Genomic DNA, 14,219 nt, shown 5'->3' with positions numbered 1-14,219 from the left:
ATCAATATATCATGTAAAATGCTAAGTATTTCTATATTTACATATTTTTACAAGAATTGAATGGGGGTACAAGAGTTGTATGGTGTATCTGAACTTGTATGTGAAAAATTTGATGCATGGCGTGTAAAAGGTTGGCCACCCCTGGTGTAGGCTATTTTCTAAATGGAGAAAATTCTAAAATCTGAGGTGCAAAAGCACTTGGGAGTCCTTCTGCAGGATTTCCTAAAGGTTGAGTTGGTGGTAAAGAAGGCATATGCAATGTTAGCGTTCATTTTGAGAGGACCCGAATATATGATCAATGATGTGATGCTAGGGCTTTATAAGGCATTGGTCAGACTGCACTTGAAGTGTTGTGAGGAGTTTTGGGATCCTTGCCTAAGAAAAGATGGCCTGGCATTGGATAGGGTCAATAGGAAGTTCATGAGAATGATTTTGAGAATGAAAAGGTTAATGTATAAGGAGTGCTTGGCTCTGAGTCTACACTCGCTGGGGTTTAGAAGAATGAGGGGGGAATCTCATTAAAACCTATCAAATACTGAAAGGCTTAGATAGAGTGGATATACGGAGGATGTTTCATATAGTGGGGGAGTCTAGGACCAAAGGGTACAGCCTCAGATTAGAAGGACGTCCCCTTTGAACAGAGATTGAGGAGGGATTTCTTTAGCCAGAGGGTGGTGAATCTATGGAATTCTTTGCCACAGACGGCTGTGGAAGCTAAGTGATTGAGTATATTTTAAAGAAGTTGTTAGGTTCTTTATTAGTAAGGGTGTCAAGGGTTACAGGGAGAAGGCAGGAGAATGGGGTTGAGAGGGAAAATTAATCAGCCATGATGGAATGGCAGAGCAGACTCGATGGGCTGAGTGGCCTAATTCTGCTCCTATGTGGTCTGTATGTTGGAAGTTTGCCAATTTAGAGTATGTGAAGAAGTAAGAATAATTGTACCAAATATGGTGCAGAAAGTAGCCATTTGGCCTATTGAGTCATACTTGTTCATCTATTGCTATATTGTTTGTTCCATACCACTGCTTTTATTTCCTCTAAATCTCTGAAAATTCTCTCGGGGTAGCATGTTAGTGTAGTGGTTTGCAGATCACTTTACAATACAGGCAACTTGGGTTCAATTCCCACTGTTACCTGTAAGGAGTTTATATGTTCTCCCTGTTAACTGTGTGGGTACCTTTCCTCTGGGTGTTCTGGTTTCCTCCTACAGTCCTGATGCACCATCAATAAATCTCCGAGACGTGACGCGAGATAAAGGCTTTTATTGGCTGGAAGAAAGAACAAGCAGCAATTGACCACCATACTACATCCTGGAGACTGAGACCAGGGCTCAGGCTCCAATCACCTTTATACCGGAGTCTGTGGGAGGAGCCACAGTCAGTGGGAGGAGCCACAGGAGCAGTCAGTGTGGGGGGGGGGGGGGGGTGCGTGTCCAGGCAGGTATATGTACCGGTAGTTCACCACAAGTCCAAAGATCTACTGGTTGGTAGGTTAATCAGTCATTGTAAATAGTCCCGTAATTAGGGATTGATGTGCGGTGTGGCCCAAAAGGTCATGCTGTATCTCAATAAATAAATAAAACCCCTTTTCAACGAAGTTGATTCATTGCATGTAAAGGCAGTGAAAACATTAGATTCTAATTCCTAACTTCTGAGCTATTTTTTAAAAAAACAAGCATTCCTTATTTGTATCCTTTGTCCAATATTGGGAACAATTTCCTTCTGTTCACCCTACTGAAATCAACCTTTCAGTTATCCTTTCAACTTCTGCTCCAGGGAGAATTCCAGCCTCTACATGGGAGGAGGGAGAGGGGATTCTAGTAAATCTTTCCTGCGTTTCTCCCCCCCCCCCCCCAAGGCATTCACATAATTCCTAAAAATGCATTGGCCAGCTAAGTCCATCCCAACTATTTGGATAACTGAAGATGTGTTCACATATTTGTTTTAAAATCAAATCAAAATGTCTGTAGTTTATGCTTCCATTGCACGTTGGGGATTAATTTAATTATTACAAAACTTTCCTCTCACTGATTCCTTAACACTCCATTTTTGAAGTGTGGGTGAGATCATTATAGCCATCACATGAGAAAGCTGAGAAAAGCCCTGATCTGTTCAAGTAATTGGATTCCTGTTTAACCTTGTTTTACATCCTCAGGTGGGGTTCGGATGGACGAATGGAGTGGTTTTGCAGCTCTTGGATGAGTATGGAGACCAGCTCACATCAGGAGTGATGGAGTTGACCAGCTTCTCCTTCTGCACTTTATTCTCAATCTGTTTTCTGTTCCTTCAGCTCCAATAAAATGGGAAATATATATATATTTTTAAAAAGAAATCTTATTTTGATTGTCAATCAGCAACAGATAGTTCCAACTGGGTTTGGTCAAGGATTCAGCTTGGTTGCTGATAAATTTGATCAGTCACTCTGTTTCGATGTATGTGTGACAAATTAAGCTAATGTTTATCCTTACTTCTATTAAAAATGTTAAATATGTTGTGCTGAACTTTAATTTGCTGGTGAAGTTGTTGCTCTGTCCTGTCAAAAATTTCCTGAATTGTCTTTGAAATATTTGCAATTGTATGGAATAAGTGCATAAACAACAATAAGATTATCACAATGAATTGCCTAGTTTTCACTTTTTGTAAATATACAGTGTAAATATACATGACTTTGTACTGTTGAAGGCCAAGTATGAACATTCTAGCTGTTCTAGATAATGCTGTGTTAGACCTCAAGTAGTTCCTCAAGGTTGTTATAGCTGGGGCTGGTAATGGGGACAAGCTCCTACTACCTCTTTAATGCTCCCAATGGCATGCGCCTCAAATAGCCTCTGACAACCAAGCCCAGCTCCTGGCCTTCATGTGTTAATAAGCCCAGCAGAACTGTTTCTACTCACAGGAGAAGAGGCAAAGGCAGGTTACTGGTGCCTTTAAAACCAGTTGCTTTTGACAGAGGGGGCTTGTCAGCCATGGTTAGCAGCTCATCTAGGACAAAGAAGACTCTGATCTCAAACTACCACTACTTAGTCATGGGAAAGGCTTTGGGAATAAACCCCAAGGGAAAAATCTGGAGCAGGAGTCCTACATTGAATTCAGCGCTGACTGGCAATTCCTGCATTGCTGCTGGTACCAAACTGCATCCGTCCCTACTGTTCCTTTGGGTTCAGAAGATGCATGGAGAGGGTGAGCTTGCGACATGGGCAACAGCTTGCTCTCCATATCGTACTGCCCGGGCTTGTGTAGCTAGACAGGTATGGTCAACTCTACCTGACGGAGGCCCTCAGACCTCAAGTTGTTAGTTGCTACAAACTGGTTCTGCGTTGTAGGAAGGGTGAGTGATCCTCATTTCCAAGGGGATGTGGTTTGGGGAGTGCATACACAAGCAGATGAAGGGGTTGAAGCTACTTATTACAGTTAGTCTGTCTTTAAACATGTGTCCCATTGATACTTGTATGGAAAACTGCAACTGCAGTAGAAGAATAAAAAATAAATTTGGATGATTCCAAACATTGCATGTGCAGCATCAATGCTGTATTTGTTTAGGTGAAGCAGTATTTGGACAATTGGGTTAGAAAATTCAGGAATGCTGGATTCAGCCAGTCAGGCAGCAACCATAGAGGGAATAAACAGTCGACATTTTGGATCCAGAGTCATTTTGTATGTGTTGCTCAAATTCGGTCTGGAGTAGTCATGTTTGTGTTTGCTTGTACTCGGGTCTCAATCTGCATGGTGCTGCTTCATTGTAGGGAGATAACGAATTTCTACGTCTGTATTCATAAGTTTCTAGCCAAAATGCAGACTAGCAATTATAATTAATGAATGTTCATAGTCAAAGACATTATGCACTATGGTTGCAATAACAGTTCCAGTGGTTGTACTACTGGTGAAAATTGGGTAACTATGGAGGGGGGAGAGGTGCTGAATATCTCAGATGAAGACAATACAAGAACCTTCACCGCCTCAACTTGTCAATGAATGAAAATACGGCGAAATCTTATCCTCCATGCCGGCCTCCGTTTGTTGTTACAGACGTGGACCAGTCACCACGCTGTTGGACGAATCATTTTAATTGAGCGCTAGCCCCGCCTGTAAGACGTGGCCCAATCAATAGGCACATTGATGCAGGCTCAGCGGTGACGTAAACCAATAGGAGATCGCCGCGTTCCTGCGGGGTGGTGCTTGCGAGCTGATCACGCCGGCGTTTCACGACGAGAAGCCGGTGTGAGGGAGTTGGAGCCGTGCGGCCAGAGGCTTATTATCCGGCAATCGGTGAAACTGCCCGTGAGCCGTAAGAGAGTAGCAGATTGGCGCGATCTAGATCCATCACTTAGGAGGCGGCAAACCCGTTTGGAGGCTCACTGCCCGAGTACCGGTACCGTGCGGCCTGAGGCTCCGTCCCGGATACCGGGTGAGTATTCGGTAATGAGTTTGCAGCTTTATTGCCTAGGGTGAGGAGCCGGAACTCGTCGGGTTCCTATTTGCATCAGCTGGGCCACAGTCAGCCCAGGCTTCCCGCGCTTGAGATCTGGGGTTGCTTGGTGAACACAGGCCACCCCGACACGGCGTGTGTGTGTGTGTGCGCGCGCCCCTCGATTCGACCACGTCACTCGGGAGGCAGAGGGTGAAGGTTTGTGTGTGTGTGTGGGCGGCCGCGGTGGGAAGCGAATGACTAGGGTACCGGAACAGAAGGAGCAGGTGGAAGTGGATGAAATTGTGAAAGCAGGGGAAACTGGTAGGGAATTTCATGTAGTTGGGTGGGAGGAAGGGTAATGGCTGGTTGAGGGATGGGGTGGATATGGGAAGCCGTGAGGGAACGGGGTAATTTGAAGGATGGGGTGGAGGTGGGAGGCTGTGGAGGAATGGGGTAGGTTGAGAGATGGAGAATAGGGTCGATTGAGAGATGGGGTGGGTGGAGGTGCGAGTAAGGGGAATCAATGGCGGGGGGGGGGGGGGTGCGGGGTATGACATGGAGTTGCTGGCCAGAACAGGTGGTTGTTGCCTGGAGGGTCTGTTTCCTTGCTATGTGATAGACACACTGTCATTTGTAAATATTAATGGTTTGGCCAGCGTGTCTATTTTCATGTCACTGATTTCTCAAAAATAGTAGTGGTCCTAACACTGTCTCCTAGAGTAAATCATGGTCTTTCCTCAGTCTAAACTAACCTTTCACTAAGGCTTTAGGCCCTTAAGCGCCTTCCTGTCTGTGCTGTCCCTTTTAATAAAGGAGGCACCAATTTTACTAATCAGACTTTCTTTACTGCAACATTAAACAACTCCATCTGGGTTTAGGAAATAAGTGCTGTCACCCTTTTGTAAATATGGGGTTTTTCTACAAATGAAATTCAATTCCCACCCACCCCTTGTCTCCAGGGTTTTAGCGTTCAGGTTAAATTGACCAACTCAATCAGATTTAGTATCACTGACAATGTTATGAAATTTGTTTTGTGGCAGCAGTACAGTACAATACTTAAATACTATAAGACCATAAGATATTGGAGCAGAATCAGGCCATTTGGCACACCCAGCCTGTTACACCACTTCATCACGGCCAATCCATTTCTCTTTCAGCCCCAATCTCCTGCCTTCTCCCCATAACCCTTTGGGCCCTGACTAATCAGGAATCTATCACCTCCGTCTTAAGTACGACAGGTGATTGATAAGTTCCTGGCCTAAGGTAGAAGGAGTCAATTTTAGAAAACCTAGCACACTTATTTTTCACCCTCCCCTAGTGTTGCCACCACGTCCTTGTGGACCTCTTTGGGTGATAAGCCCTTGAGACCAAGGTAGTGGATGACTGCACGAAGGCCGATGTTGTCCATTTTCTTAGACAGTGCTTACTTGCAATTTTCAATTATCTGAAAATGAAATACCACAAAAGTTACTTCAAACTTTCTGCCTACTCACTCAGAGTTGAACTGCATGTGCATGTAACGAGAGCTGTATAACTCATCTCCTTCTACCTTGGGCCATGAACTTATCAATCACCCATCTGTGGACACTTTCTGGAGGTCCAAGATCCATATGCTCCACGACCGCTGGACTAAGTGTGTAAATGTAGGAGAGGACTATGTTGAAAAATAAATGTACTAGGTTTTCTAAAATTGACTCCTACCTTTGGCCACGAACTTATCAATCACCCCTTGTTTCCCCAATGGCTTGGCCTCCATAGCTGCCTGTGGTGACAAATTCCACAGATTCACCACACTCTGGCTAAAAAAAATCCTCATCTCTGTTCTAAATGGATGTCCCTTCTGAGTCCTCTGGTCTTAGACTATAGAAAACCTCCTCTTTGCATCCACTCTTTTGAGGCCTTTCAGCATTTGATAGATTTCAATGAGATTCCCCCTCATCATTCTGAATTCCAGCGAGCACTGGCCCAGACCCATGAAATGCTTCTCATATGGTCTCCCTTTCATTATTTCTTACAATAAGAATTGTATGTAATTAAATAAGTAGTGCAAAAAGAGAGCAATTTAAAAAACCAAGCTGGTGATGGGATTGTTTGTCCATTCACCTTTTTCAGACAGGTGTATAATATGTCATTTCTTAGACTGAGAAAGGATAGGAAACTTAATTTGGGTCTCTGTAGTTTGGGATGCATACCACTTTATCTGGGTGACCAACCAGTTTTAGTGCTACTTGCTGCATCTGCTAACTTCGTGAGGTGGGTTTTGGAACAAGCCTTGGTACTGGGAAGGAAAAGTAGAAATGAGGAAAGAGTAAGCAGACAGATATACTGGAGATTAAGAAAGCACGACGTAACTGCCAGCTTCAGGTTAAATATCAGTGATGAAATTTATCTGTATGTACACGATATGCAGATCAAAAGTGAAGGCAGCAGGTTCTTGGGCCTTGAATGGGTAGCTTGCTTCCATCGCTGCTCTTCTTGGCCACATGGGGTCAAGGATGACTTCTGTTTCAAATGTGAAGATTAACTGTGTAAGTAAGTATCAGGTTAGGCCATTCAGCCCCTTGATCTTGCTCTACCTTCATTGGTTTTCTGAACTAAACTGAATGGTGACTCTTTTTCCATTACTTAATGGATGGGTTGGTGGATCCCCTTTGAAGTGATATAGAACAGTTCAGCACAGTATAGACACTTTGGCTAACAATATTGTGCTGACCTATTAACCTACTCCAAAGTCAGTCTAACACTTCCCTTCTGCATAGCCTTCCATTTTTATTTCATCTGTGTGCTTCTTTGAATGTCCTTAATGTGCTTACCACTACTCCTAGCAGCATGTTCCATGAACCCACAACTCTGTGTTTAAAAAAAAATACCTCTGACATCTCCCCTTTTCTTTCCTCTAATCACTTTAAAATTATACCCTCTCATATTAGTCATTTCCACCCTGGGAAAAATGCACTGGCTGTCTACAATATCAATGCCTCTTATCATTTTGTACACATCTATCACCTCTATCATTCTCCTTCGCTCCAAAGAGAAAAGCCCCAGTTTACTCATCCTTCATAAAATATGCTCCAATCCAGGCAACACCTTGGTAAATCTGCTCTGCACCCTTTGTAAAGCTTCCATGTCATTCCTCTAATAAGGTGATCAGAACTGTACACAATACACCCAAGAAGCATGCAGAAAGTTCTGAAGGAACTCAGTAGATCAGGCAGCACATCTATAGAAATGAATAAACAGTCGATGTTTTGGGCCAAGACCCTTCATCAGGACTGGAAAGGAAAATGGGGGTGGGGTGGGGTAAGAGCCTGAATAAGCTGCGGTGGAGGGGAAGGCGCACAAACTGGAAGATGAAAGTGAAACCAAGTGGGTGGAAAAGGTAAAGGGCTGGAGAAGTAAGACTGATGGGAAAGAAAAGGGGACCATGGGAGAAAGGGAAGGAGGAGGGGCACAAGGGGGAGGTGATAGGCAGGTGAGAAGAGCAGAGGTAAGGGGTGAGGTTGGACCAGAGTGGGGAATTGAAGAAGAGGGAGGGGGAAGATTGCGGAAAGTTCAAGAAATCAATGTTCGTGCCATAAGGTTGGAGGCCTCCCAGATTGAGTATATGGGGTTGCTCCTCCAACTTGAGAATGGCCTCTTGGCAGTTGAGGCCATGGACCGACTTTTGGGAATTATGGGGACATCCAAAACAGATTTGTAGGTGAAGTGTTGCCTCGGCTGGAATGACTGTTTAGGGCCCTGAATGGAGCTTAGAGAGGAGGTGAATTGGCAGGTGTAGCAGGTATGAGTGGGGAGGAACGAATGGATACAGGAATCGTGGAGGGAGCGATCCCTGTGAAAAGTATAGAGTGGGGGTGGGGAGGTAAAGATGTGTTTCAGTAGGGTTTCATTGAAGTTGGTGGAAGTTGCAGAGAATGATGTGCTGGATGCGGAGGCTCAAGGGGTGGTAGATGAGGACAAGAGCAAGTCTATTCCTGTTAAGATGGGAGGAAGATGTGGTGAGGGTGGATGTTTGGAAAATGGAACAGATGCAGGTGAGGGCAGCTTCAATAGTGAAGGAAGGGAAACTCCATTCTTTGAAGGACATGTCAGATGTACTGAGAAGAAGAGCCTCATCTTGGGAACAGATGCAGCAGAGACAAAGGATCTGAGAAAAGGAAATAGCATTTTTACAGGAGACAGGGTGAGAAGAGGCATAGTCGGGATAACGGTGGGAGTCAGTGTAATACAGAAAGAGTTGGGGAGTATTACAGGAAGATACTTGGAATATGAATTCGGGTCTCAGCCCAAACCATCGACTGTTTTTTTTCCATAGATGCTGCCTGACCTGCTGAGTTCCTCCAGCATTTTGTGTGTGTTACTCTGGTTGTTACTGTCTTTAGTAAAACAGTTATAGACAAATGTGTCTCCACAAAATCATCGAACAGTCTCCCTCAATCAGAAGGCCTGGATGAGCAATGAGATCTGCAATCTGCTGAGAGTCAGATCAGAGGCAAAGAGGATAACTTCACTCAGTTCTGTGGGCTCTGGATGATGAATCTGCATCAACTGGGTGAATTTATTTCCAAAACCAGTATGATCTCTGACTAGCAAGTGCAGATCAAATACTTTGTGTCACAATGCTTTAGGTCCACTTCAAGGTTCAATATGTTGTGTGTTCAAAGATGATCTTCTGCACACCACTGTTGCAGCACATTTTTTTGAGTTACTGTCATCCCCCTCTAAGTTTGAAGGCGTCTGACCTCTCTCCTTTAACCTCTTTCATTAAGAAGGCATTTTCATCTACTAAACAGGTTACTGGATTTTTTTTTTTGTTTTTGCACCATTCTCTGCAAATTCTACAAAGTTGTGTATGAAAATCCAAGGAAATCAGCAGTTTTGAACCACCCTATCTGGCACCAACAATTACCGGTATTCCATGACCAAAGTCACTTAGGACACATTTCTTCCCTATTCTGATGTTTGGGCTGAACAACAGCTCAACCTGTTGACCACGTATGTGTGCTTTTTTGCATTGAGATGCTGCCACACGATTGGCTAATTAGATATTTGCATTAATAAGCAGATGTACTTGTGTACCTAATAAAGTGGCCACTGAGTGTTTCAACTCTTATGATTATTAAATTCTGCTTGTTCTGTTATTTATATGATGAGAGGTGTCCAATGTTTATGTTCTGTGTGTATGCAGAATAGAAGGTGAAAAGGTTTTGTATGACTACATGATCCATCAATATAAATTTAAGAAAATCTGTTCGTAAATTGCGAGTTTGATCCCCGACTTCCCTTCTGCAGGTGAACCTTTTTAGCAATGAACAGAAAGATGGGGCTGCTGATCTGGGCTTCACTTTGCTTCACACTTGCTCACCTAGCCTTGCATGCAGGTATGTCTAACTTGGATTGAATTCATTCATTGTTGATGCATTTAATGACCATTACTGTGGTGATGCATCTTATGGAGTATGATTGAATTTCATGCAAAGTGCCATGGAGGTGTAATCTCTTGTGGGTGAGTGATGCTGTCATGAAATTTATCAAACAGACCTCTTGTACTTTTGAATGTAACCTGCACTTGGTTGAATAAGAATAGCACTCCTAGCATTTTAGCTTCATGCTATATGTAATTTTTTTGCTGTCAATAAGCTTAACAATAATTAAAGAATTTATTTAAACTAGAAATAATTTGGGAGTGATTGGTTGAAGCTGTGAATTCCATGCATGTTTAATATTTTGATGCTTCTGAGAGAGGCTTCTGTTGATTCAGTATGCAGATTGCTGCTATAAAGTAAAGGTGATTGATAACCTGCTGTGCAGCAAGTCATTAACAATGAAATATTAACTCAACAGTAGAGGCCAGGTGTGGGACCCGTTTTGAGAAATGATTTGAAGAGCTTCAACGTAAGATGTTTGAATGGAATGAAGTGTGGAATAAGATTTGGTCTCGGTTTGCTCAAAGCTTTTAACTGAGTCATCCAAACGCAGTGTTTGCAGGCCAGTATGGAAATATTTGGTCTTGACTGTGCATGAAGGGATGAGTGTTGTTTCTGAACCCTGCTTATAAGTTACTGTTCAATTTTCTCCAGGTTATTTTAAAACAGTACCATTGTCTTACAATTTTATGTTGGAACATAGACAAGTTCTCAATAACCTTGTAGCTATGAATTGTGTTCATGGGTATATCTGGTTGTCATTGACTAATGTGAAAAAGATTAGATACATTTGCAACTTCAACAATCTCCTCAATTGTGTTTTTTCCCTCTTGCAATGAAGGTCAGTCTTCAAGAGGATGTTTATTGTTAAGGAATGTGAAAATGGATTCTTCTCTGCCTCTTCACTTGCTGTTGAATGTCTAACTGCCTTTATGCTCTTTATACAGAATCGGTTGCAGTGATGTCAGTTGATTTGGGCAGTGAATGGATGAAAATTGCCATTGTGAAACCAGGGGTTCCTATGGAGATCGTATTAAACAAGTATGTGCACCTAGCCTAATTTAACATCCAAGGACACCTGATTGGAACCTTAAAAGTACTGAGCTTTTGTATGTTGTTGCAGGGAGTCAAGAAGGAAAACTCCAGTTGCTGTTTCTTTAAAAGAAAATGAACGACTCTTTGGGGATAGTGCAGTGGCAATGGTGAGGTTTTGGTACATCGGATACTTAAATAAACAAAGTTAAAATTGATCTATGTATATATAGAACAGAATGAGTGCTATCTTAAGGTTGTTATCTCTTCTTGCCCTACACCCTGCTTGTGATAATGTGAAAGTTTTGTCTTATAGCTCTCTTGTATCTTGTATTCATGGATATTCTTCCATTGGAAGTGGAGATGGTGTTCATTAACTGTGAATGCTGATTCTGATAAAACAAAAAGAATGACTTTGTTAGAATCCAAGCTAAATTGTTTCAATTCCTTATTTTTGTCATCCAAGCAGCCATTGTCTTTTATAAAAAAAGGTAATAGATACTGTATGTATCCAGTGGGTCAGGAAACATCTGTAGAAAGAGAAACAGTGTTAACATTTTCAGTTCAGCAAATCTTTATCAGAGCTGAGAAAGGGATGTGTTGAGTTTTTTGTTCCTTCAGCTTTCCAGCAATGCAATTTTTCTTTGGGCCTTATCTTCTGATTTTGCCTCAGCCTTGTGAAAGAACGATAATGATTTTACATTTGTTACTGAGGCAGATATTTGCATACAAAATGGTATGTATCTCCTTCCTATTTATGCTTTAGGCTTTGAATTGTTATGTTTCATGTTTTGCCCAAGGTCCTCACAGTTACATGATGAAGTGCTTAATAGATTTTTCATCTGTGCATTTCCTAAATTTTGTGCAGATAAGGTTTAGAGTTAATGTCTAATCAGTGAATGATTTGCAACTAGGGTGAATCAGTGTTGACTTAGAGTCTAACATATCGTTTTGTTGTGCTACACAGTCAGCGAAGAACCCAAAGGTTGTATTCCGCTATCTCCAGGATCTTCTGGGAAAGCAGCTGGAAAACCCACAGGTCAATCTGTACAAGAAGCGTTTTCCTGAACATTGGCTGATGGCAGCCGAGCAGCGAGGAACCGTTCTGTACAAAGTGTCTGAGTAAGTATTCACTCTATATTATTTAGTGAAGCGTTCCTCGCTGTAGATGCTCAGCAAAGTGACAAACTGCACCAGTTTGTTATAACATTATATTGTCTGTTTTATTCTGAACCTTTTAACGTTTTGCCCACTTCTGGGACTGATATTCTAAGCAGTTGCCAATAGCTGACACTATGGTTGTTGTTAAAAAGCATGCACCAACCTAGTTCTGAGGTGTGTTCGCATGATAAACTATCTAGATTGCCTGCTCAAACTTCATCTGGTCAGAAGTATCTGAGAGAATTTTTATTGGTGGTTTTATTGCTTTGAACTATTTCTCACAATATTTGTTTCTCTTCATAGTGAATTATTTTATTCCCCTGAGGAGATATTGGGGATGGTTCTGAATTACTCAAGAAGTTTGGCTCAAGATTTTGCAGGTTGGTCCAATTTTCTACAACTAAAATTATTTCCTTCCTTGGGTTGAGCAAGTACTGGATCATAAATGATCATCATGTTAATCCTGATGAAAGGTCATCAACCTGAAATTTTAACTCAGTTTGTCCCACCATACTTGCTATCTGAACTTTCCAGCATTTTCTGTTGTCCTTTCAGGTTTTCAGAATTTGTAGTCTTTTGTTCCTGGCTTATTCTATTGATTTAGCAACTGTACCTTGACGTGGATAAACAGTGGTGTGTTGCTACCCACGTACAGTCAAGATTACTGTTCAAGTTTTGCTTCCTGGTAATCTGATCATAATCCTAACTCCATCCCATTATAATTTTGTATACCATTCCAGGGAAAGTATTTTACAATAGAAATTATCATTGAAACATCGGTTAAAGTCGATACCTGTCCCCAGCTGGCACCTGGAGAAGAGTTCATTTGTTGACCTCATATTTGCCTGAGTTTAGTCTATCTCTTCATGCCTTTTCTATTCGTGTACTTGTCCAAATGTCTTTTAAACATTGTAATTATACCCAGCTCTACAGCTTCTTATCACTTCCATCTGTGCTTTGTCCCTGTGATTAGCTAGCTACGAAGATACCCCTTACAAAAGTGAAACTTGGAATTTGATTCCTTTTCTTGTACTTTGAATAATGCATATATCTGTCAGGCGCCAATGTAACAGTGTTCACTGATCTCAATTGAATCAAACTAGTATCCCTGTTCAAGAAGAGTTCAGGAGTAATCCTGCCAAAGTACGTCATTAACAAACTAAATCACTAACCTGACTGAAGGAGCTGACATGTATGTTCATTGAGGATTGTAACAAAGTTTCTCCAGTAATTGGATCAATGCTTTTGAGATGCTAGTTAGTTTTTATAGCTGATATTCTGTGGTGTACTCATTTTCCTGCAGAGCAGCCCATTAAGGACCTGGTGATCACTGTGCCTGTATATTTTAACCAAGCAGAAAGGAGAGCAGTCTTGCAAGCTGCTCGGATGGCAGGCCTCAAGGTCCTTCAACTCATCAATGATAACACAGCTGTGGCCCTGAACTATGGCGTTTTCCGGAGGAAGGATATTAATGCCACAGCCCAGGTAGGTGACATGCTAGTGACAACGCAGGATTGGATACAAAAGCAAAGCAAGAAAAATGTATTTTATTACTTATTTAGAGATACAGGCCCTTCCGACCCAACGAGCCCGCACCACCCAATTACACCCAGGTGACCAATTAAACTACTAACCTGTTCTCATTGGAATTTAGGACACCAGAGCACTGAGAGGAAACCCACCCAGTCATGAGGAGAAGGTGCAGCGGTCTGAGGGATTAAAATCATGTTGCTGGCACTGTCGTGTTACATTGACAGCTAAGATACTGTACCATTGACAGCTATGATACTGAACTCTAGTTCTAATGAGTCTTGTGTGAACAAAGCTGATTTTCAGACTGGATGATAGAACCGATCTAGATAGTTGTATCATAGATGAACTAGCGTACAAGAAAGTTTAGGTATTTCAAACTAAAACGCAAAATTACTAAACATTCAAATGAAATGGGAAGAGAAATAGCTAGCTGATTTTAGAAAAGAAGAACATGCTCGACAAACCTGGATTTTCTTTGTGAGGTGACTGAAAAGGTGAATGGAAAAATGTAATGTGCCACACATGGATTTTAAGAGGCCCTTTTGACAAGGTGTCTTTTAGGATATTATTGGGGACAGGGGTGATGGAGAATGAAGTGAACAGAACTACCTTTTGGATTTACTGTACTCTGAAAAGACAAGCCTAAGCCTGGTATCTAAT

General features: G+C 42.0%; 1 protein-coding gene across 4 annotated transcripts in view; it reads left to right on the top strand.

Annotated features, from left to right (window-relative positions):
- The window catches only part of hyou1 (hypoxia up-regulated 1), a 54,581-nt gene that overhangs the window by 9,509 nt on the left and 30,853 nt on the right, over positions 1-14,219 (top strand). For 3 of the 4 annotated variants that reach the window (XM_073029889.1, XM_073029887.1, XM_073029890.1), the window contains exons 4-9: positions 9,700-9,788; positions 10,781-10,874; positions 10,957-11,035; positions 11,833-11,987; positions 12,330-12,406; positions 13,330-13,511. In XM_073029889.1, coding sequence (XP_072885990.1) covers positions 9,716-9,788; positions 10,781-10,874; positions 10,957-11,035; positions 11,833-11,987; positions 12,330-12,406; positions 13,330-13,511 — 660 coding nt within the window. In that variant the 5' untranslated portion in view covers positions 9,700-9,715. Of the gene's footprint in view, positions 1-4,173; positions 4,405-9,699; positions 9,789-10,780; positions 10,875-10,956; positions 11,036-11,832; positions 11,988-12,329; positions 12,407-13,329; positions 13,512-14,219 lie in introns of those variants that run through there. The other variant, XM_073029888.1, reaches the window with a different exon arrangement.

The sequence above is a fragment of the Hemitrygon akajei genome, chromosome 26, assembly GCF_048418815.1.
Source record: "Hemitrygon akajei chromosome 26, sHemAka1.3, whole genome shotgun sequence".
NCBI classification, from domain to species: Eukaryota; Metazoa; Chordata; class Chondrichthyes; order Myliobatiformes; family Dasyatidae; genus Hemitrygon; species Hemitrygon akajei.
The sequence above is the reverse complement of the archived record's forward strand: the minus strand, read 5'-3'. Positions and strand labels throughout refer to the sequence as shown.